Source organism: Harmonia axyridis, chromosome 2, assembly GCF_914767665.1.
Source record: "Harmonia axyridis chromosome 2, icHarAxyr1.1, whole genome shotgun sequence".
NCBI lineage: Eukaryota > Metazoa > Arthropoda > Insecta > Coleoptera > Coccinellidae > Harmonia > Harmonia axyridis.
The window spans coordinates 25,823,486-25,847,808 of NC_059502.1; the positions used below are offsets into that span (position 1 = coordinate 25,823,486).

At 37.0% G+C, this 24,323-nt stretch overlaps 1 protein-coding gene across 1 annotated transcript in view; it reads right to left on the reverse strand.

Annotated features, from left to right (window-relative positions):
* Positions 1-113: 113 nt before the first annotated feature.
* The window catches only part of LOC123673960 (low-density lipoprotein receptor-related protein 2), a 76,008-nt gene continuing 51,798 nt past the window's right edge, over positions 114-24,323 (reverse strand). The window contains exons 8-36 of the mRNA XM_045608743.1: positions 23,653-23,950; positions 22,822-23,566; positions 22,439-22,757; positions 20,465-20,686; positions 19,995-20,246; positions 19,743-19,936; positions 19,427-19,687; positions 19,188-19,374; positions 18,198-18,585; positions 17,816-18,141; positions 17,371-17,759; positions 13,367-16,160; positions 11,919-12,100; positions 11,604-11,860; positions 11,205-11,395; positions 10,912-11,123; positions 10,674-10,857; positions 10,183-10,408; positions 9,109-9,656; positions 8,013-8,664; positions 7,345-7,575; positions 6,789-6,997; positions 6,423-6,687; positions 5,200-5,601; positions 3,463-4,448; positions 2,155-2,439; positions 1,655-2,072; positions 1,300-1,526; positions 114-521 (exon numbers count right to left, since the gene is read on the reverse strand). Of these exons, the coding sequence (XP_045464699.1) occupies positions 328-521; positions 1,300-1,526; positions 1,655-2,072; positions 2,155-2,439; positions 3,463-4,448; positions 5,200-5,601; positions 6,423-6,687; positions 6,789-6,997; positions 7,345-7,575; positions 8,013-8,664; positions 9,109-9,656; positions 10,183-10,408; positions 10,674-10,857; positions 10,912-11,123; positions 11,205-11,395; positions 11,604-11,860; positions 11,919-12,100; positions 13,367-16,160; positions 17,371-17,759; positions 17,816-18,141; positions 18,198-18,585; positions 19,188-19,374; positions 19,427-19,687; positions 19,743-19,936; positions 19,995-20,246; positions 20,465-20,686; positions 22,439-22,757; positions 22,822-23,566; positions 23,653-23,950 (12,044 nt within the window). The 3' untranslated portion in view covers positions 114-327. The remainder of the gene's footprint in view (positions 522-1,299; positions 1,527-1,654; positions 2,073-2,154; positions 2,440-3,462; positions 4,449-5,199; positions 5,602-6,422; positions 6,688-6,788; positions 6,998-7,344; positions 7,576-8,012; positions 8,665-9,108; positions 9,657-10,182; positions 10,409-10,673; positions 10,858-10,911; positions 11,124-11,204; positions 11,396-11,603; positions 11,861-11,918; positions 12,101-13,366; positions 16,161-17,370; positions 17,760-17,815; positions 18,142-18,197; positions 18,586-19,187; positions 19,375-19,426; positions 19,688-19,742; positions 19,937-19,994; positions 20,247-20,464; positions 20,687-22,438; positions 22,758-22,821; positions 23,567-23,652; positions 23,951-24,323) is intronic.

Here is a 24,323-nt window from a genome sequence, read left to right on the forward strand (position 1 = left end):
TTCCAGTTGGAATTAGCTTTGGTAAGAATGGTATTACTTTTGGTAGGAAAAGTAGGATTGATTGGAAGTTAATATATTTGTTGTTTCAATGTGAAGTGGTTAAAAAACTAAAGTACCGAAAACCGTCATTTATTTCACTCTCAATTAAAACTTCAATAAAATATGTAAAATTTCGTAAAATAATATTTGATCTGGATTTATGACTTATAAAATGTATAACATCTATATAAATAATTTACAAATCATCAGTCAGCTTCTTCAAAGATGACTCTTTCTTCATATTGCTCATAATAAAAACAAGTTCCCTACGAAAGGAATAGTCTTGTATTAAGGGTCTTCTTCTACTAGTTTTTGAGTATCCTTGCCAGTGTCTGACGACGCAGGATCAAGCTCTCGTTGCTTGATATGTTTATTTGAAGATCTGTGCGTTACACTGGATGGTGCTATCACAGCGCTAGGGGGTTCAGTGAAAATTTCCCCCTTCATTTTACTTGTAACAGGAACTTCGTATAACGCTGCATCTGAAAATATTGTTCATTAATATAACCTTCTCATAAATTGTGAAAATTTGAGGAGGAATGATAGAGCAATACACATGACAAAAGTTTTAAACCTCCACATTCTCTCCATATCAAAAAATTACTAGAGGCTGCTTGTGTAATGAAACACTTGCAAAAAGTAAAAATGCATTAATTTTTGAACGCATTTTCAGTTTTTGACTTCAGTACTCACTGCAAATCATCTTTCATATTTTCAATCGACTAAAAACGAAAATATCAATTGAAAAGGAAAATATTGTGACCGATGCCATAATGAGAGAAAGCGGTAGCTGTTCAATATAACAGAGTTTTTTGATAGAAATTCACCATCGTGCATTATCACAGTTTTCTTGTTCCAATTCCAATCTATCTTGGGGAATTGGGCATGTAACATTTTCGAATCTTCAGAAGACATTCTTTGATATTTTTATCCAAAATCGCAAAGGACACTTTAATGAACTTAAAAAAACTAATGGACATATCACTCAATATCCGCGTGAGTAAATATGAAGGCAAAACAAAACGTTATGACAATTTTTTGGTGGGTCGATTTTTGATACTTTTTTGACATGATGTATAGAAGCTTGAAGACTTCAAACCTAGAGTTCAATTCCGTTCACATTCTGCAGTCACTCATTTGAAACTTTATAGTTTTATTTTATTCTTTATTTATTTTTTGAACGATTTTCGAATCTGTCCATGAATACGATTCATATTGTGGATAATTAACCATAATAAGTTCAAAAAATTTGATACTAACCACCATTGCCGTTAGCAATAGCCCCAGTATTTTGATTCTGGACAGCGTCATACATAGGATTATGAAAATCTCTTGTTTTGGTGTTAACTGGATCTAGTGTGTAGGATACATCCATAGGTTCAATGTTGTTTCCTCCAACAAATGAACTTGCCCCAAATTCTACATTGCTACCCTGTCTGAAAGCAACTGTTTGGTTACTGCCGAGAGAACCAAGTGTAGTTTTGCCACTGAAAATGAAATTTGTTTTCTTAATTATTTCTTGAACATTTCCAATCATAACTGTTTATTCATAAACTTGAAGCTTGAATGAATTAGCAGAATAAAGAATTAAAGAAGATAAAATATATGTACTTACAATGGTCTTCTCTTAACAACAAACCAAGCTGCCGTTATTGCTGCCAAAACCAACAAGAATGCTAAAATTGGTAATAAAATTGTTCCAGACTTATCACCCATTCCTAGTCTACTATGTGCCGTATTCAATTCGCAGTGCTCTCCTTGGAAGTTTTCATTCTGGCATTCGCATACCAAACCTTTATCATCTTTCTTACAAACTCCCCCGTTCTGGCATAAACATTTCTGTGGTAGTACCCTTGCCATTTCGATGGCTGCATCACATATCCTTTCTCCCTTTCCTCTGTGTGTTTGAGTACTGTATATGAGGTCTGGGCATGCACACCTTCTACCTCCAGGTACCAATAGGCAGAGATGAGAACATGCATTGTGACTGCAGTGGTTTGTTAGTGATGTATTGTAACGAAGTTTATTGTATACTGAAAAAGATAAACATATTGATTTATTTAGTTAAAGAATATAGACAAGAATCGCACAAATCACATAACACGAAGTTCTCACCTCTTACACTCAAGGGGTTTAATAAATCACTCTTGATGCTGGTGGGTACACCTCTTCCAAATTTGTCTTGTCGTAAAATTTCTCCTGTATCTTTGGTTATCCAATAGAGATTCGATTCGAATACATCCAACGATATTGGATGCTTTAGTTTTTCTCCTCTAAGTATGACTTTGCGGTTTGTACCATCATACTTCATGTTTTCTATAGTGTTCAGTTTTATATCAACCCAGTAGACTGTGTGATCTTGTGCGTAATCTATAGTTAGTCCTGCTGGCTGACGAATAGCTGAAGAAAATAAAACTTGTTAGATTTCAAGAGAAAAAATTATAATAACATGATGGAGACATATAAAGGGTTTTTCAATAAGAGGTTTCATTTTGAAGCACCTTTTCGGCCGGCGATAGTGAATAGTGTAAAATTTGAGCTGTTGGGATGAGTTAGTGATGTGAAGAATTCAAGAATGGATGTTGAAAAGCCTCCATCTACAAGGTGCCACTGTTCGGTGCAGTTTTTGGGCTAGTGGTGTGACTGGACCTTATTTATTACAAAATGAGGCTGATGCAACTGTTACGGTGAATGGATTGCGCTACTGAGCAATCAATAATGAGTTTAATGGTCGGTCGGAATTGGAAGATATTGACGTGGACGACGTTCATCTTCATTGAGACGGCGCTAAGTGCCACTTCAGCAACGGAACAATTTTAATTTTGCAAAGGAAAGTTTCCTAATCGTGTTATTTCTCGAAGAGGTGATCATCAAGATATTGTGATTTAGCACCTTCAGCTTTTATTCTTTGGAATCAGGTGAAAGATAAGGTCTCCACGAATTATTCAAGACCTTAAAGATGGAATTCGTGCAGTTATCGAAGATATACAACCGCAAATGTACATTTTGGTCATGGAAAATTTCATGATAAGGATAATATGGTGCTGCGATTGTAGCCGTGGCGGCATTTCGTGATGTCATTCTCCATCGTTAATGATACACCTTCCTCTTTACAATGAAATAAACAACCATTGATTTTATTCAAAATATACTAGTTTTTTCAATATCTAAATGGAAATCTTCATATAGATATATATAGTTCGATAACAAAATAGTTTCCCACTGTTCAGCGTCAGTGGAGCATTTTAGGGGCGAGAAAAGTGCAAGATTTTTCAACATCTAGGGAATAAGGTTAGTTTATGTACAGCATTTGCTGTACTGCAGCAATTGGTTTCATTCGAAATGCCAACGTCTTGCATTTTAAAGCCAAATAATTGAAAGGGGGAAAAACAAACAAAATAACATAAATATTTTTAGTATTACCTTCAGTAACGACTGGCCTTCTCTTGGATCCATCCATCCACGAAACTTCTAATTTAGGTGCCGATCCAGCGTCAGTCCAGTACATCTTTCCAAGTTGGGGATCAACAGCGATAGAAGTTGGATTTTCCAACCCAACACTCACTATCGCCCTTCTGTATCTACCGTCAGTCTTGGCAACCATGACTTTGCCCTTAGGCTTCGAGATCGAGCTGACGCGATCGATTTCCGTCCAGTACAGATTCTCACCGATCCAATCAACTGCTAGTGCGGTGGGTTTCGCATTTCCCTTCATATCTAGATCTTGTGCGTAACCCACTTTCACTTCTCCTTCCGATGCGTTGATCATATACGAACGTTTTATGGCCTTATCGTAGCTGTCAGCCCAGTAGACTATTTCACTCTTGGGATCATAATCTACGGCCTCAATCCTCTTCTCGTCTGAGATAACATTCATTTCCTCGTTGCGTTCTAGGTATAGTGATCGTATCTCAGGACCGCTAGAGAACACTAAGCTGACCTCTCCCCTGAGCAACCGACAGACTCCTGACAGTCCGTCTGAAAGTTCGAAACCGTCTTCGCAGGAGCACTCGTAGGAGCCGTTGAGGTTCGTGCAGATCTGCGAGCAGTGGTGAATGCCGGTGGCACATTCATCCACATCCAGGCACTTCTTGCGGTTCTCCTTGGACACGATGAACCCGCTGAAGCAGGTGCAGATGTAGCCGCTTCCGGTGATGTTGGTGCATTGGTGCTCGCAACCGCCACGAGTAGAGTCCAGGCAGTCGCTGTTGTGGTGGCAACCTAGCTCGTCGGAACTGTCACCGCAGTCGTCGGCGAAGTCGCACATCTGGGAGCGATCTATGCATTTTCTATTGGCGCATTTGAATTCGGTTAGAACGTTGCATGGTTTTACTTTGGTGGCGCATAACGTCATGTTGTTTTCGTCAGATCCATCACCGCAGTTGTCGATGCCGTCGCACAGTTGATATCTGAAACGTTATTAGATTTGATAATCACTTAATACCAATTTAGTGAGCTTGAAGTCATTCTCTTATTAGGAGATCTAAATTCAACTTAAATTAACATGTCTTATAGAGGTTATTATACCTCTCATAAGGAAAATGTGGCCGCAAACATCCGCTGGTGGATTTGCACATGAAGAAGAAGATTTAACATTGAAATGTTGAAACAACAATATTACAAAGTAAATTTAAGTGAATAGACATAAAAAATGTACTGTCATCATTAGTACGTCCAAAATCTTTTTAAGTTTTTTTAGTCTGAAATCACTCCCTGAATTGAAAATTCTTCGTCAATCTTAAAGAATTACACAGGTCTAGTTCCGGTTATGATGAAACATTACCCACTCAGTATCCAAATACTATCTTTGGAAATTCTGACAACAGATAGTTGGTAACTGACTTCACACCGACAGATAAATTTAGTAAACCTTGAATTGAAAATTCTTCCTCAATCTTAAAGAATTACACACGTCTTGTTCCAGTTATGTTGAAACATCATTACCCTCTCAGTATCCAAATACTATCTTTGGTAATTCTGGCAACGGATAGCTGGTAACTGAGTTCACACTGACAGATAATTTAGTCAAGTTGGAAGTACCGTTTGAGTGAAAGTTCATTATAATTGTCTCATCGTTAATATTATTCGACTGACCTCTCAAGAATACATCATTTGGTGACATTGTGCAAGACACATTTTTCCAAAAATAAATTAACTCACCTTGGTATGCATTTTCTGTTATTACACTGGAACCTCCTGAGAACGTCACAGTTGAAGTTGCTACAAATAGAGGGCGACTCATCCGAACCGTCCCCGCAGTCGTCGGTACCATCGCAGATGTCGCTCTGGCTGATGCACAAGTTATTGTTACATTGGAATTTGAACTCCGGACAGTACCGTCCACCAGGATATTTGGGTGGACAGTCTTTTTCGTCCGACATGTCTCTGCAATCACGCTCGCCGTCACATCTGTAGTAAGAGGCGATGCAATGACCTGAGTAACATTGGAAGGTGTTGTTCTTGCATTGAAACCCGGTACAGTCCACTTCGTCGGAATTGTCGCCACAGTCGTTCTCGTGGTCGCAGCGCCATCTTGTGGATATGCATTTTCCGTTATTACATCTGGAACGAATAGAAATTAAGCTTGAATTACAACTTATTAATATTATTACTTCGTAATGATTCGGGAAATATTCTTATTACTGTCAACAAAGTCAAGGATTACTCTTGATGATATTATCTTGGAAACATAATTGTTATTAGTCAGTTTTTCGAAATAGATGAAAACATTCTGGCTGATTATCAATATCAATGTTTAAGACTAAGTGCATGACTACGACTTAGAATCTGAAGTGAGAGGCCAAGCTATCAAAGCAACAAGAACAACCCCACGACTAAATGACACAATATTCAACAACAAATATCGGAACGGAAGAAAAAGTACGTATTTAGAAGACTCCAATAAGGCCTATAATGGCATAGCAGCAGAGACAAGACCTGAAACATCAAGAACACAACAAATTATGGAAGCGACAGAGATGAGAATAGTTCGAAGAATAACCGGAAGAATATTACCGGACAAGGAAAGAAGCAAAGACATCCAGAGATCCAAAAATTCAACGAGTGGGTATGGGTAAAAAAATTGAATGTAATGACTATATTACCCTAAGTCAGAGAACCGAATGGTGAAGGTAGTCGGAGACAGATTACCTCCGTGGGGGCAAAGCATAGGAAGGCCTCGAAAGAGCTGAAGTCGGGTTACGATGAGCAACATGCACTGAGCCTATTTGGAAAATAGAAGAAGAAGAAAAGAAAGAATGCAAAAAGGATGATAACCTCATGGCACTAAATATTTCTGATGAGAAGAAATCCAAAATGTCCAGGAAATACATATTGAATAATCAGTATGGATATCGATCAAACTAAATAAGAAATAAACATACCTGAATTCTGATTCAGAGCACTCCCTGAAAACGTTCTGACAAAGCTCCTTAGCCTCATCAGATCCATCACCGCAATCATCAGAAAAGTCGCATTTCCATTGCTTTGGTATACATCTGTTGTTTTTACATTTCATTTCAGTTTCATCGCAAGCGGGACAGTTTTCTGGCAGCTCGTCGGATCCGTCCCTGCAGTCGTCTTTGCCATCGCAGAATAGCCATTGCGGTATGCAGCGATAGTTGTTTCTACCGGGACAGCGCTGCCAACCTATAAACATAAAATTTGAAATATTCTTTTTAAATCTACCGTTTTCCCAATTTCCGATCTGGGAACAATGTCTAGAGGTTTATGTTCGAGCTGAGTCTTACCTGTGGTACAATTCCTAAGTCTGCATATGTAAGCCGGTTCATCAGAATCATCACCACAATCGTTGTCGAAATCGCAAACCCACAATTTTTGTATGCATCTTCCGTTTTTGCATGTGAATTCAGTATCAGGATTGCAAGTTCTGTTGTGACATATCTCCAAGGCTTCGTCTGATCCATCTTTACAGTCGGTGTCGCCATCGCACTTCCAGCTGAAAAAAATAATCAAAATTCAAGCAGAATACCGAGAAAAAATGAGGGAGGCAATGACGTTTAGTCAGGAGTCTTTCAACGCTGTTCCATCAATGCTCCAATAGCGCCCATAGAGACCACAGAACTGTATATAGGTTAGGTTAGGTAATGATCTCCAAGGGTGCAATTGTTGCATGAATGAACGATTGAGCCTCAAGTTACGTGGACACGAGGAAGAAGAACTGAACATAAATTGAACACATTAATTATTTGATCTTCATAATCATCACAACCAAGTTTTTATGAAATCCTCAGTTATTTTTTCAACAGGAGATGAGCAATTCATTCGAATGGAGTATGAACATACCTGTCCAAGATGCAACGACCATTCGATTTGCACTTGAATTCCAATTCAGGACAAGGTAAGTCACATTTCTGTTCATCTGATCCATCTCCACAGTCATCAGTTCCATCGCAAATGGTTGAGGAAGGCGTGCAGAAGCCGTTTTGGCATTGGAAGGTTCCACTTCGACATTGTCGGGCAGGGCAGGATTCAGGTTCGTCTGATCCATCTCTACAATCTTTTTCTCCGTCACACCTTGAAAAAAGAGATTAGATTACAGATTAGAATTAAAATGATTATTAAAACTGATCAGTATTGAAAGGGGTAACAGGAAACCTGTCTCTTTTAATCTTTCATTAAACCCAGAAATACTAGCAACAGTATCAGAAATTATTCAATGCCGTTGTATTCCATTTGCTATGCAACATTCAATAAATCGCACAAGATGAACTAACAAAATGAAACACTGTAAACAAACTAAATGACAGATAAGACTTAAACTCCACGAGAATATGGAGGAGAGTAGTGTAACCAAGAGAAATGCTCGGTACTCTTGACTGATTTGAGTATAGAATAATAATATTCTATACTAAAGAATAATAATATTCTATACTAAAGAATAATGATATTCATCTATACTAAAAATTAATAATAATATTCTATACTCAAAGCTTGACTGTATGTATACTTACTTCCAGAACCATGGTATACACTTCTCATCAGCTCCCTTGCATTGCCATTGACCAGCTGTACAGTTTGCAATACAGGTCTTCTTATCGTTGGCCAAATAGAACTGGTTGGGACATGCGCACCTATACGTGGTATTCGTGTTACCCTCTTCTCCATAACTGTCGATGTTTAAATAGGTAGAGATGAGAGGTGGTGCGATGAGACACAAGTGTGAACATCCTCCGTTGTTCGTTCCACATGGATTGGTGTACTTGATTTGCCTCAATGGATGCACAATATGGATGTCGTAAGGTTTGTGGGTGGTGTTACGAAGCACCCTCAAGTCTTCTCCGGTGTGTTTCTTCGCCCTGCTGATTGCCTTAAGATTCCAATCGGTCCAATAAATGTAATCGTCGAATAAGCTCAAGGCGAACACGTGTGGAACACGTGAACCAGACAAGACTATATGCCTGTTATGACCTTCTAAATCTGAGTAGGCTATGTAATCTAAATGTGCATCTGCCCAGTAAAGTTTGTCAGCGAAGAAGTCTATGGTGATAGCGTTTGGCCAGGCGATGTCGTCGTCCCAGTTTAGAATCATTGTGAAGTTCGAACCATCCATGCCTATTTTTCCTATGTAGGCTTGCAGGTGCCAAGATGTGAAGTAGAGGTAACCTAAACAAGATTAGATATGTGAAATAAAGCAAATAAAAAAAGAAACAGGATATTGTTTCGAAAATATAAATCTATCAAACCAAAACAAGTTGGTAACACTTCTAAATAGCAAAATACATGAGATTGATAGAAACAATAGTGTTTGATCCTACATATTCATATAACAGGTGTTTTTAGCACAAAGATAGTGAAATGTCTTTTTTTCCGACGTATCTTGATTTTGTTAAGATATGCACGATGGCTGTGAAAAGAAAAACCATCGTGGAGAACGACATCGTAGTAAGGAAACCCAATATCATTCTGCCAACATGGCTTACAAATTAAGAAGCGAAATGATTCTTCGAAATGTAACACACCTGATATGTATACATTTGTTTGATATAATAATCATTTTTTTCTATCAGTTATCATCAATAATTCAGGGAGATCTCTAATGAAACTTACCTGTGCCTGGATGTACTATTATTGCTCTAGGATCCGGTATTCCAGATTTCAGAGTTTTCCTCCTGGTACCATCAAGCTCGGCCACATCCAAATTCTTAGAGTGACGATCTAACCAATAGATTTTTCTTCCTACCCAGTCGATTGATATACCTTCCAAGCCGTGAGAATCATGCCTGATTACTGGTTCTTTCACAGTTGTACCAAATTTCGCTCTGTATATCGTCTTAGCGGTAACGTCGCAGAAGTACATATACTGTTCAACATAATCAAAGTCCAGAGCCACAACGTTCAAAAGATCCTGGTGAACTAAACTGTAGACAGACGCGTCGACGGACATGTTTCTGACGTAATACTTATTGCTGAATATCAACCATGGTTTGATGTTATCTTTGCGTTTACAACTGTGTTCATCCAATTCTCTTTCGTAATAAACATCGTTGCATTTGCAGTAGTAGCTTCCAGGGGTGTTCGAACAGTATTGTGAACATATACCCGGTTTTTCTGTACATTCATCTAAATCTGCACACGCCTTTCCATCCTCTAATAATCTGAAATTAAAATAAATTGTTCGATTTGTTCGATTCTTATTTTTCTCATTTGACTTCACGAATATTTATGATGATGTTGATGTGGGAGTATATATATATTATATATTTCTTTTAATTTTGAATAACTTCTTTCTCAGTTCTAGAAGGCCTAGGGCCTAGTAGATTAGGTTAGGTTTCAGTAGAAATTAGTATGAGCACAAGTTGAAAAGAATATAAATATCAAGACAACAAAATTATGTGCACTAAGGTAATGTTCATATAATTCGAAGGATGATCTGCCAGGAAAATACAATTTAAGACAAAATAGATATAAATCTTGTTTCAACTTCACAAGGCAAATAAAAAACCTTTCTTCTTTTCTAGGTTGTTGTCTCCTTGCAGAGGATAGAACGACTCAAAATGGAATAGTATTTTCCTAACGTGCTCCAAATAAGAAACATCAACGTAACAAATGTGTGATCGATATTAGCAAATAATGAAATGACACAATCAATATTGAGCTACTTGGTTTGTTAATAATACTCACTTATAACCTTGGTTACATTCGCAGTAAAATCCAGTCAAGGTGTCGATGCATTTGTGTCCACAATGGTTTATTTCGACTTTGGCACATTCGTCAACATTGCAATGCAGTGGTTCATCTGATTCATCTGAACAATCTGCTACTTTATTACATACAAGGTGATAATCGATGCACTGACCATTGTTGCATCTGAATTGGCTCGAATTGGCACATGTACTGTTTTCTTTAACTAAAAAATAAATTAATGTTTGAGGAAATTATTGGCTATCAATGGTATCAAATGGTATCAAATCGGAACCATCATCAAGAAAAAATAAAAATTCAAGCAAGGTACTGACTTATCGTCAGGATGAATCAGTCTAGTAGGCGAAAGATCAAATGTTCGTAATGCCAAAAATATTGTTTGAGATTATTTGATAACTTCCTTTTCAAATGAGAAATGATAAGAAGAGGAGAACAACTGATATTCCAATAAACAGACCAAAATATCTTACCACAATTAACTTCATCTGAATGATCTCCACAATCGTCTTCACCATCACACCTGTATTGGTTTCTAATGCACTTGAAATTTTGACACGTGAACTCGTTACTCGAACATGTCTTATATTTCATATTGCACTCCCTTCCTTCATCAGTTCCATCGCCACAATCGTTATCATGGTCGCAAAGCCAACCCTGAAAATGATTATTTGAAAATACTATCTACAATATTCAAGAAGCAGAGCTTACCTTATTGATACAACGTCCGTTTCCGCAAGTGAATAGATCATCGCTGCAAGGTTGTGGTGTTGCACAGTGGTAGAGCGTTGAATTTTCGTCAGCGCCATCTACACAATCTGGATCACCATCACAGAGCCACTTCCTAGGTATACATTGCACCCTACCCCATGACTTATTGGCTTCACATGTGAATTCAGTGTCTTCGTCGCATTTTCTGTCATCTAGAATGATTTAAATGAGATATTTCGTCAAGTCGAAGCTTTGGAGTAACTAGGTATTGGTTTATTAAGTGTTTTACTTACTGCATTGATGCCTGTTATCTTCATCACTGTTATCGAGGCAATCGTTATCTCCATCGCATATGTAGATTCTTGGTACACAGTTACCATTATCGCAAGTGAAGAGATCGCCAAAACAAGTTCTTCCTTCACTCTTGCAGTATTCTGGTGGTTCATCTGCTCCGTCGCCACAGTCATCGTCTCCATCACAGTACCTGAAAATATTCAGATATTTAAAACGAATAATGAATTTCTAGGATAATGGATTCAATATTATTTTATCCAAAATCGCTAATTGAATAGAATTGCTTCCGATAAAAGGGTTACAGTGATTTAAAATTATCACACTTTATTAAGTGTATATGGCTAGATGCACAAGCGATCTAAAGTTCCGGATAGGTATCAATTTAGTTTTTCTCTCACCATGCGGCTGGGATGCACCTATGATTCGGACACCTGAAGCTATTCTGGGAGCATTCTCTTTGAGCACAATGCACTGGATTCTCATCGGAATTGTCCCCACAGTCATTGTCACCATCACAGAGCCAATATGGTTCCACGCAGATGTTTGTTTTATCACATTTGAGATGGTTAGGTGGACATGTTGTATTGGTAGGACATCTCTCATGGGTTTCATCAGATGTTATGTTATCTTTACAATCGTTCACGCCATTGCAAACCTAAAATTATGATTGTTATAATCAAATTCTTCAGAGTTGAAGTGAAATATGATCTTACCTGTGACATGGGAATACATCTATGATTTGCACAAGTAAATTCTCCATCAGCACAAGGGGCGTAAGTGCAATCTCTCTCGTCAGAGCCATCTTTGCAGTCATTTTCATAATCACATTTCCAAGACTTGAATATACATCTTCCGTTGTCACAGCGGAATTCGTTTGCAGAGCATGAGTGGAATGCTGTAATAAATGACGATCATATAAATATGATATAAATAGGAACAATTGAGATTAATACATTCTTCGTCTAATAATATTTATAGATTCACCTATTCAAATAGGAAGTGCATGAGCATCATATGCCTTGCCACATTTGATGTAATTTTTGTGTTCAAAGGAGTTTGATTTCCATGGCTTGAAAATAATGGAATATCTCTAAGAGATCTCTGATACGAACTTCTGGAGCTTATGAGCTGAAGCTATTTCTAACCTTCACTCTGCTCACAGTATATTTTATCGGGAGCTCAATGCGTTTATTAGGGATATGCATATTAATATACTGAATGGCAGAGGTGGAACTGACTATCCAAGTATACTCTACAAGGATGGTTATATTTTTGCGATTTATATGTACCTACACGACGATTTTGGGAATTCGCGTTTTTGTGTTGATCAAATTTTCTTAAAAATTAAACTACTTTTTAGAAACTTTAAAACTATACGTATATCGTGCGCCATCTTAGACTGAAGAATGGAAAAAAGGTCAAACCAAATGAAGACAAGACTTTGCTGTTTATTTCGCTAATAAAGAAAAATAAGGCAGCTGAGATAAGGCAACCTACGAGTAGGGACATTATGAACAATGTAAATTCTAACAAGTCTCCAGGACCGGATGGAATAAGGACAGAAGTATTGAATTGAACAGTTATGACATAACTGTTCAAGTTACTGACAGTAACTTCCATTAACCTACATAATCAATAAGCGTTTAAAGAAGGAGAGTTTCCATCACTGTTTATTAAATTGATCAGAGAACTCAGTTTTTTAAAGGCGTTCTTATTATGCCTATATTATATATATTAATCTAGAGAATATATTAGATCTCTAAAGACTTGAATGGTCTGTTTTAAAAGCATCTGGTTTAATTCTAGTTGATGTGAGGTGTGGGTTGCTTCCTATCATTGCTATGTGATCATAATAACTATATATGGTTTTCCTTCATGGTTTATTTTATTGATTATCTTTCATTTCAATGTATAATATCCTCACAATTAACTTTATTTGTGAAAAACTAGGATTCAATTGTTATTTTGAATATGAAGATGTATTATCATTATTTGTATATAAAATGGAGCACCAATGAAAGTCATGAAGGCTCATATCCAAAATGCTATATCTAACTCTATCAATGATCAAAGTTATTCAGTAGCATAATTTGCAAACATATTACGCAGATTAGAAATTCGATAAAATGATTGAAGTAAAAATTATGATTTGAATACTTACAACAATATTTCTCGTCTTCATCGCTGGAATCCCCACAATCATCCTCTCCATCGCATGCCCACATCCTAGATATACATCTTCCATTTCTACAGTAGAACTTGCTAGAATCGCAGCTTAAGTTCTTGGCAACGCACATCCTGCCCTCATTTACTAGCTTGGTGTTGTCTGCACACCTACATTCTGGTTGACCATTTATTCCAGGATGACAGCTTTGAGCACATCCGCCGTTATTTATTTTACATGGATTTACACTACATTGTTGCCTCATGGTAGAAAACACTTGAATATCTCTAGGACTGTCCTCCAACTTTTTCACCATCTCGATCATATTGGCGCCGGTATGTTTTTCTGCCCTATACACTCCTCTAAGTTGCAAGTCGGTCCAGTACATATATTTTCCGTATATTGTTATAGAAAATGGATAAATTGTGGCTGATATGAGGACCTCGCGGTTCTTTCCACTCAAATCTGACCTTTCGATCTTTTCTCTGACTGCATCAGTCCAGTAGAGCATATTCTCTTCATAATCGATGGCTAAGCCTGAAGGCTGTGCTAAGTCCTTGTCTATGATGACGGTCTTCAGTGACCCTGCCATCGTGGTCCTCATTATCTTACCAGATGTACCGAATTTACCCCAATCTGTATAAAACAAAGTACCATTGCATGGATTTATCACGATTGCTCTAGGTCTTTCTACTCTCGTAATCATTATCAAATCTGAGCCATCCAAGTTCATAGCGTAAATACTGTGGTTCGAGGAATCTGTCCAATATACCTTCTTTTGGGTCCAATCGTAGGCTATACCTTCTGGATTTATAGTTTTATTTATTATGGTCTTAATATTTTCTAAGGTAGGATTTGATGAAGGCATCCATGCAATACGGGCTGCAGGACGTATTTGAGTGAACAAAATCTTCTCATCCTTATAATCAAAATCTATACCCACAACATTCGTTAAATTAGTGATAGGTTTGAAAGGAATACTCGTCGATTTGAGATCTAAATTGATCACTCTGATTTCAGTTCGTGTAGAAAATACCAAGTATTCATCTACGAAAGTGCAAGTCTTATTTTGGTTATTCACATCTGGTTTTCCTGTTGCACAATCGCATTTGAAACTATAAGGATACTCTTCAGGATTGAATGAGAAGCATAATTGTTCGCATCCTCCGTTTGCTTCCCTACACATGTTTGTTTCATCATCAGGTTGGTTTGAAGCGTCGAAAATCACAATATCCCTCAATTTTGGCAAATTCGTTCTCAACATGGAGGGAAGACCTACTGTATTAGCGACTTTTGGAGTTTTGAATATCGTCTGTAGATTCCTGTCGACCCAATATACGTCAGATTTATGGACTGCTATTCCCATCGGATTAGGTAAGTTTCTTCTTATGATTACTCTTTCTGATCCTTTGTATGAAATTTTCTGTATCGTGTCTAATTTCGAATCCACCCAGTACACGTCGTTTGTGCTCATATCGATTGTGACGTCTCGTGGGTTGCTTATACCGGAGGTAATCAAAGATTTCCAATTGGAACCGTCTAGGTTGCATCTACCTATCCTTGGATACTGTCCATAATCTATCCAATAGATGTATCTTTTCACTGGATTTACAGCTATTTCTCTTGGTGCGTCAACAGTTGTTTTTACGAGCACTTTTCGATCAGTTCCATCAAGCTTGCATACCTCCAAGTAATTTTCATGAGGATACACGTTAGTAAAATACAAGTAATTGGAAATCCAGTCGATGCTAAGTCCTCGAATACCATTGCTACCAATGCCTTCTTTGATTATTTGTTGGATTTCTGTGCCATTAGGCCTTATTCTGAAGATTCCATTCCACATACCTCTATTGAATTCTACCCAATAAATCCAACTTTGTGCATAATGTACATCAACATGTAAAATGTGATGGCCTTGTCCACTTATGGGTACCATAGCTTCTGAACTATCTTTGAGACTATAACCTCTCGTTGTGTCAAGTTGGGAGACTACAGCAAACGTTTTGTATGGAATGCAACCGTTTTGTTCTTTCTTATAACCGATGCCACAAGCGCAAACTTTCGTACCTCCTTCTGCTGGAATACATATATGCGCACAACCGCCATTGTTTTGTAGACAAGGATGATTCATTAGAGGGCGTTTTTTGAATATAGTAAACGTTTTAAGTTCTGGTTCGTTTTCCAAAATCATTTTAGGATTTTGCCCTGAAGGTAAATCTACTCTCGCTAGTTTTTCATACTGAGGATCCAGATAATATAAGCGACTTGCCAAAACACCAAGAGCCTTTGGGAAGGCTATATTATCTTTAGCTTCCAGAATATTTTTCCGTCCATTACCATATATATCAATGGACACGACTAAGGGTGGAAACTGAGTACTGAAATATAACATTTTGTTCTCTATGTCAATAACCAGAGCTTCAGGCCTTTCAACATTATCTACTAAAATGAATGGTGCGGAGCCATCCATGTTGGCTTTTCCAATTTTTTGAGGAACCCCATATCCGCCCTCATCTGCCCAATATAACTTTCCATCGAACGGATCTAAACAAATGGCTTTCGGTTTAGCAACTGATGATCTGTTTCCATCGTTTGCAAGTATGATTTTCCTCTGTTTTATCTTACTGTCAACTCGAACGACTTCTATATTATTTGCAATTTGATTTCCTATGTAGAGATTTCTTCCCAACCAGTCGAAAGCTATAGTAGAAGGCGAACCAACAATTCCCGAGTCTGGTCCAAAAAGTTGAGTCTTTTTCCCTCCTCCAAAAGGCGCGGTGAATACGGTGTACTGAAAAAGTACATAATTTGAATATACAAAAAAAACATCTGTATGAAAATATGAAGTTATCTGATTTTAATAATTTTTTCCTACAACTGCTATGAAAAGTAGCGTATTCTTCAAAGCTTACTCAATTTCAAAACTATGTATTGCTCATACTGTGGGAAATATTATTTCTCACGGCACTTTGCTCACACTTTGCTTGGTAGACCAATGAAATTGGGCTTTTGAGTCGTTTCTAAGGAAACGCAATAAATTAGCACATACTGTCAACGAAGGCCATTTTGATTTGAATCAAGTCCATTACTTGAATTATTGAAATTTGTGCAGTTGTAGGAAAAGTATAGTGCGCAACATGTGGAGCAAGTCCTTTTCTCGCTCGTGTGTTTGCGGTACTCGCCTTTCAGGCTCGTGTCACAAACTTCCACACTCGCGAGAAATGTTAGACTTTTCCCACTTGTTGCACAATATTCTATTCTCTATTTCAGTATCGTAAAGATTTAATTACAGTTCTAAAAACAGTGCTGTAATGAACTTATTACAGCATCGTTTTCAGTTATATTTTTCGTATTGTGGTTGTCTCTATACTGATTTCCAATCCTATCAAATTTCAACAAACGTCAATAATTGTCAATATAATATAATTTGGATATAGTGAAATGATCTGCAACATAATTCGCAATTTCTCTTAATTTTGGTTGTTTTAAATCGATTTCGTCAGACATAATTCACGAATTTAATGCGTAATTGTAAAAAACTTAAAAATTCGAAACGTACGATTCATATTCAAATTCCGTAATCTGTCAATTTTCGTAACAGTCACACCAACTGTCAAGATACAATACAAAAGTCACTAGGATATATAATCTGAATTTTTCATTGAATTTCGACAATATTTCACAAAACTTGACTGAAATAGAGAAAATATTGTCTAATACTCGTTGCAGAAGGCAATTTCAACACTCTCGCGTTCGAATTTCGCATTCGTGTTTGAATAGAAGTCCATTCTGTAACTTGTTTTAGAATATACTATTGTTATGCAATCTTATCATTCTAACTCAGTCAAACTGACTGGAAAAACTAGATGAATTTAACAAGCTTTATGCATTTGCATCGAGTTGGCGTTTGAATATACACAGATTGCCGTATGGGTTTTTTTCATTCGAAACGTTTTCCCTTTCAAACCTCAAAAATATATTAAAAAGACATAAGGACTTACATTATTATCGCCATTTTTATCCTCTATCCAATATATCATATTACTCTTCCTGTCATAATCAATTTGAACACCATTATCGACTCCTACAACTGAAGATATGAAACCGGAAGTAGAATCACCTGGTACAAGTGAAACATCCAACAATTGGGAGCCTTTCATAACCATGAGATACGATGTATCGTCTTCAACACATCTACCATCAGGAGTTATTTTGAAACCAGTTTTACATTTACATGTGTACCCTGTGGTCGACGTTGGCGAAAGAAGACATATATGTTGGCACGGGGCATCTTTACATGGATTTTCGGAAATAGGTTGTAATGAAGGATGGTACACATGTATACTTAATGGTTGTGATATCAAGTGACTCACGACAGTTTGGTTGGTACCTGAAAAATTGAGTAAGCATAATTTTTGCCTTTTTCAAAACCGCTAGAAGGCTTACCTTTGAATTTATGCGTTGATAACACTCTGTTCAGTTGACGATCAGTCCAATACAATGTTTCTTCGAATAGTGTAAGTGAATGCGGATGTAAAAGATAGTGACTACCAGCAAGTACTTGCTGACGACCACTGCCATTATAGTAGCAGAAGTCAATGAAGTCCAGCTTAGAATCAGCAAAATATACCCTTTGTGTGGTGGTGTCCAGTGTTAAACCATTTGGCCAGTAAATTTTGGTGTTGATAATTACAGATCTATTTGTACCATCCATTCCAATTCTCTCTATTCTTGGATTTTCTCCCCAATCGGTCCAAAAGAGCCATCGAGTTCTTAAAAAGGCAGGATTATTTCCCATTTACATATTGGTAATTAAGTCTCAACTTACCCTGGACTGGGATCCAAACACATTCCTCTAGGCTGTGTGATATTTTCTTTGACCAACACAATCCTATTACTTCCATTCTCTTTAGAGACTTCAATGGTGTTGAGTTTGGAATCAAGCCAATACAAATTACCACCGATCCAGTCGTACGCCAAACCTTCTACTAAATCTAATCCGTTGGAGATTATATCAACCGTTTCTTGGTCTCTATCTAACCTTGAGATCTTCCTCAATTTCATATCGGACCAGAAAATGGTACCAGAGTGCATGTTTGAAGCAGTTGCCACAACATTCTCCACAATAATTGGTACCCTTTCAAGGCCTTGCTCTTTAAGATCGGCAATAAGGATAGAATGTCTGTTAGAAATTATTAGGAAAGCTGCTGAGTGATCTGAAAGAAAAAAAATTGGTGATAATTTGATCTTGTTTAGGTTTATGTTAGGAAAAGGTATCACCAGATTATAATATATAGTATATTATGTATAGTATATGTTATCATTTAGGATTAGGGCATCATTTAAGAATGGACATTGCTGAACTGAAATCGGATGAACATCTGGGGAAAAGGTGAGAATATTCACAAGATTCATAAAACATTAGGAACGTTATTTCGAATGAAAGTATTTTACATATATCTCCTGAATGTCTTTCTTCAAGTTGTTATCTCCGAAAACCAACTGCTGTTAGGGTATAGCAGATAATTAAAAGAATATTATTGTTCTTAAGGCCAAAAATTCGGATGATTTATTGATAGAATCGTTTGATTCGATTTGGTGCCCAAGCTACTAACGCCAAGAAATCCTATGAGGTTAAACTTTTCATTGACACTTTATTTAACAAATAATATTCCATTCTTATTACAGAAGTTAAATAATTTGCTCTAATAAATTTATTAGATGTTGTTTGAGTTTTGTTTATTCCCACATTGCCTACTATTCTTTAACCAACAATAAATATCATGATAACTGAACCGAATTGTAATTAAACACTTACTGAATGCTTTGCAGGAGTGCTTATCTGGTTCCAGCGTATAACCCGCTACACAGCTACACATATATCCTCTCTTTAAATTGGTACAAGTCTGAGAACACAGACCAGGTGGATCACATTCGTTGATATCTTCACAAGTGAAACCATCCTTGCTGAGTGTTTCTCCTTTAGGACACAAACATAGTGGTCCCTAAAATAGTTTTTACTTTCGAAAAGCACTTTTACTGGAATATGTCACTTACCGATGGAGTTTGTTTGCAGCCATTTGAGCAAAGACCATTTTGATGTTTACATTCGTTCAAATCACAGCCTTCTCCTTCATCTGCCCCATTGGGACAATGAGGTTTTCCATCACAAACATTTGTTAAATTAACGCATCTTTCTGTAACGTCAGGACATTGCCACTGGCCACTTGGGCATCTGAAAGGTGGCTTTACACAACCATGAATGTAGCTTTCGTCGGAACCATCCAAACAATCGTCTCTTCCATCGCAAATATAAGCCTGCAAAATGTTTAAAATATAGATTGAGGTAATTAATTAAATTGAGATTGTGTACCTTGAAAACACAGTTGGAATTATTGCACTTATAAAAGTTGATAGGACAGTCTACATGTCCACAGGATTCTGGTTCGTCAGATTTGTCTTCGCAGTCGGGAGTTCCATCACAATACCAGGCTTTTGGCAAGCATATTCCAGAAGATTGACATTGGAATTGTTTGTCAGGGTTGCACTGGTTTGGTGGAATAGATGCTGAGAAGAAAAACATTGAATTAATCATTTCCCTCAATTTTAACTTGTTAATACTTACGACAACCCAATTCATCGCTTCCATCGTTACAATCTGGTATCCCATCACACTTGTAGTTTTCTTGGACACATTGCTTCTGGTCAGTACATTTGAATTGGTTCTTTTGACATACAATGGGGGGACAGTCCTGTTCATCCTGTTTGTCGAAGCAATCGTCATCTCCATCGCATACCCAATTTTGTGGTATACAATGACCAGTCCTTGGACATGTGAACTGGTAGTATGCACAAGTTTTTTCTGCACAAGAATCACCTGAAAAAATATGACCAATTTGAAACAGTTCCGTTTCCAAACATGTTTCGTTTAAAACTGAACAAATCGGAAAATCATTGGTATTCTTCAGGGATCTGTTCCAGTTCCTTCCAATTTTTTAGGGAGCGTTCTCTTGATCACATTGAAGATGAATTTATATATTTCGAAGATTCTATATCAAAAATCTTTATTTTTAATGATGCAATGATCTTCCTTACCTTCATCGGAACTATCACCACAATCGTTTTCCGAGTCACACTTCCAACTGCTAGGTATACATCTGTCGTTGTCACATTTGAACTGTGTTGCGCCACAAGTGACATTCCCACAACCTGTTTCATCACTGTAATCGCCACAATCGTTTTCTCCATCGCACTTGAAGTTCATTGGAATGCACCTTCCAGATTTACACTGAAATTCATTTGTGCGACAGGTTGGTTCTGAAAATAAATTGAAATGAATGATGAAAGTGAATATATATATTTCGTCAAAAAAAATATCAAGAATTGATCAATTACGAAAACTAGCTTAAGGAATTTCCGAAATTCTTTTTGCCACAAGTTGGCACCCTACACACTTTGTCAGTTGTTTATAGTTGTCAATTCATTTCAAGTTTCTTAGGCCCAGTTTCACCAAATAGCACTTGATCCCAGATTGATTAAACTCCGCTTGTTACTAAAGCAGGCTTAACAGTGCTTTCTGTTTCACCATGCATCAACCCGTCCGAAGATGATCGCGATTAACCAAATCGCGATTAAATAGTCAAACCATTTGGCAACGTTGTGAACAGAAAGTTATATAGTGTTCTGTATCGTATTAGCAGTGATGACCACCATTGGCGCTAGGTGTCAGGTGTCATTCATTCATAACTCATAACATTTCAAATCATTTGTCATCTTGTGAACAAAAAAAAAAGTTGATTTTTGCCGAAAATGTCGAGTGATGTGCTTCGAAATGTCGGAAACTTGCAGAAGTTAAAAAGAAATTATCCCATTTCACAAAACCACACACTCTGGAAAAAAACTATATAAGTAATTTTATTAACTTATTTATTTTTATTAACAAGTTTAACTGCTTCTTAAATAATATTTCAATCAAACATATCAATAAATTATTCTTTGCAATAAGTTTCACAAAACACAAAATCAAAGTTTACGTGTATTTTAAATGGGAAATATTGAGCCTATACATATAGTCATATTTTGATAAAATTGACCCAAAAATTAGAAATTTCCGGAAAAATAATTACATAGGCAAGAGTTCCATACTGATAAATAATTATTAATCTCAACTTGAAATGTTATAATCCTCCAAAAATGGCCGATTAGTGCTAAATCGCGATTGCTCGATTAAATGGCGCTTTGGAGTGTGGTGAAACGCTACATTACATTAATCGTGATCTAAGGCCTCACTTAAGAGCCAAGTCAAGATTAAAGCATTTGGTGAAACTGGGCCTTAGAGATTGTTGCGAACGATATAAATATCGATCAAGAGAACCAATTTGTTCATAGTTAATCAGAAAAAACACACTATAATGCTTTTTATTTTTCTTTTCTAAACTCAAATTAACACTGTAAGACAACTATTTACAGCCGATAGAACACATAAATATAATTTTGTTTTTTTTTTTGCTGAATCGAATAATTCAATGGCGCATGTGATTTATTTGGAAACTGCCTCATTTTAAGATTTTACAATATAGTCGGCTAAGAGTGTAAATCTATGTCCATAATGAACAATTTTACAGGAGACCAAAAAAACCGTACAGTAAGTGTTATAATAATAATAAGAGAGTTTACTCATGAAAATACATTCAATAAACTCTATTGAATGTATTTTCATGAATAAACTCTCTTATTATTATTATTATAACACTTACTGTACGGTTTTTTTGGTCTCCTGTAAAATTGTTCATTATGGTCATAGCAGATTTACACTCTTAGCCGACGATATTATATTTTGATGGATAGAGAATAGGTAATTATATTTTGTATTTCATCTACTGGTTCTGATACTTTTTCAACATTGAAGTATTATGTATTATGGACCCGGTTTGATTCTGAACATCAAAAAGTGTTGTTGCGCATTCCTACTCAATAGAAGTACCAAAACCTACTATGAAATTATAAGGCAACCTAGTTTCAAGATCTTCGGAGTTTATCAATATGAATATTTCGGAAAGATTTACTAACTTGTACAATTTTGTTCTTCATCACTATTATCCAAACAGTCATCATCTCCATCACAAACCCATGATTTTGGTATACACCTCTGATTATTGCAAGTGAAATCCCAATTATTAGGGCAAGCCTGTACAGGGGGTTCAGAACTCGAATCTGGCTGACAATTCTTTTGGTCATCCATAAGTTTTTCGCCGTATGGACATCCGCACTTGGCAACAAGTGACTGACCGCCATTTAGTGGCACTGCGAAACATAATTTTTGACAACCACCGTTGAAGTTCCAGCAAGGATGGGAGCTACTAATTCTCTGCTCAGCTTCGCTGAATATCTGTAAATTATAAATATGTTCCGTTATTCATACATTCATAGTCATTGGGGATGTTCTCACTTACTTTAACACCGTAAAGTCTGTTAGTCTGCGAATCCTTAACTATAGTTTCTTCGCCTTCGCCGGTTAACTTATGCAATTTGATTATGGCGTCTAATCTCCAGTCGGTAATATACATATGATCCCTGAATACAACAATACTGAAAGGATGCCTGATAAGTCTAGAGTTTATCGTCTTGAGATCGCTACCGTCCAGGTTAGAATGTTGAACATGATCCAGTAGAGCGTCACACCAGTAAAGTCTGTCTTTTTCGAAATCAATAGAAAGTCCGTTGGGCCATCCCAAAGTGAGATTTTTGAATACAGTGAGATTAGTTCCATCGGTATAAGCTCTGGAAATATTCGCAGGTCTGTCCCATTCCGAGAAGAATACAAATCCTCTATTAGGATGAACTACAATAGCCCTTGGACGTTTAAGGTTCTTCAGCAAGGTCCTGCGGTACGTTATATTCCTTGTGGACAATACGTTGAGCGTTCCTTTCCTGCTATCGATGTAGTACAAATTTTTAGCAGCCCAGTCAACTGCCAGTCCTTCTACTCCTTCATTTTGTGAAGCTAGGATGATCTCCTTGGAGCTGCCGTTTCTGTGGACTCGATATATAACGTCTTGGAGCACATCTGAGTAGTAGATATGTTCGTCTCTCGCATCGAAGTCTAAACCAACGAATCGGGCTCTACGTGATACCACTGGTAAAATAGCATCGCTGAATCCTTCAATCACTGGGTTTAGAACTCTTCCTTTTATGAATCTGAAAGTTTAATTGGAAAGAAGTTTGAAAATACACATTTTCAGGAATAGTTATTATGAGCAGTTTGAATTTACTTGGATGATTACCTATGCTGCGAGAACATCAAGAATTCCGAAACAAGCACACAGTTCCTCTCGTCTTCAGCCAATCGCCATCCTATATTACAAGCACACCGGTATCCCAATTCAGATCCAGCGTTGGTTACGATGCACATATGTTGACAAAAACCGTTAGTATGACCGCAGGGACTAGTAATGAATGGTTGTATGAGTGGATGAATAGCTTTCACTGCCTTAGGATCCCTAACATCCTTGGTTTTGAAGAATGGTTGAATGCTTGAACTTCCTGCGTATTTGTCGACGGACATAATGCCTTGTTTAGTACCTAGAACGAAAAAAATATATATAAGGTGAATAGCATGTTTTTTAAGAATTAAGAATAAACATGAGAAACATCCAGATCAGCCGACATGAATGAATATAATGGTGAATCTGACATGTTTCAAAACGAATGCAGACTATTGACACGATTCAAATATGTTGATTAGGAATATGAGGATTGAACTAACTAATAACTCAGAAATCTTCACAGTAAGCTTTACAAATAACTAACAAAGATTTATTTGGTTACCTACTCGGCAATGAAGGTCATTCTCTCCAAACAACCATTGCCGAGTACCTTATTAAATCTTTGTTAGTTTAGAATTTACGGCAATACTCATTTGTAATAAAAAATAACATATTGAATGCTCTTAGAT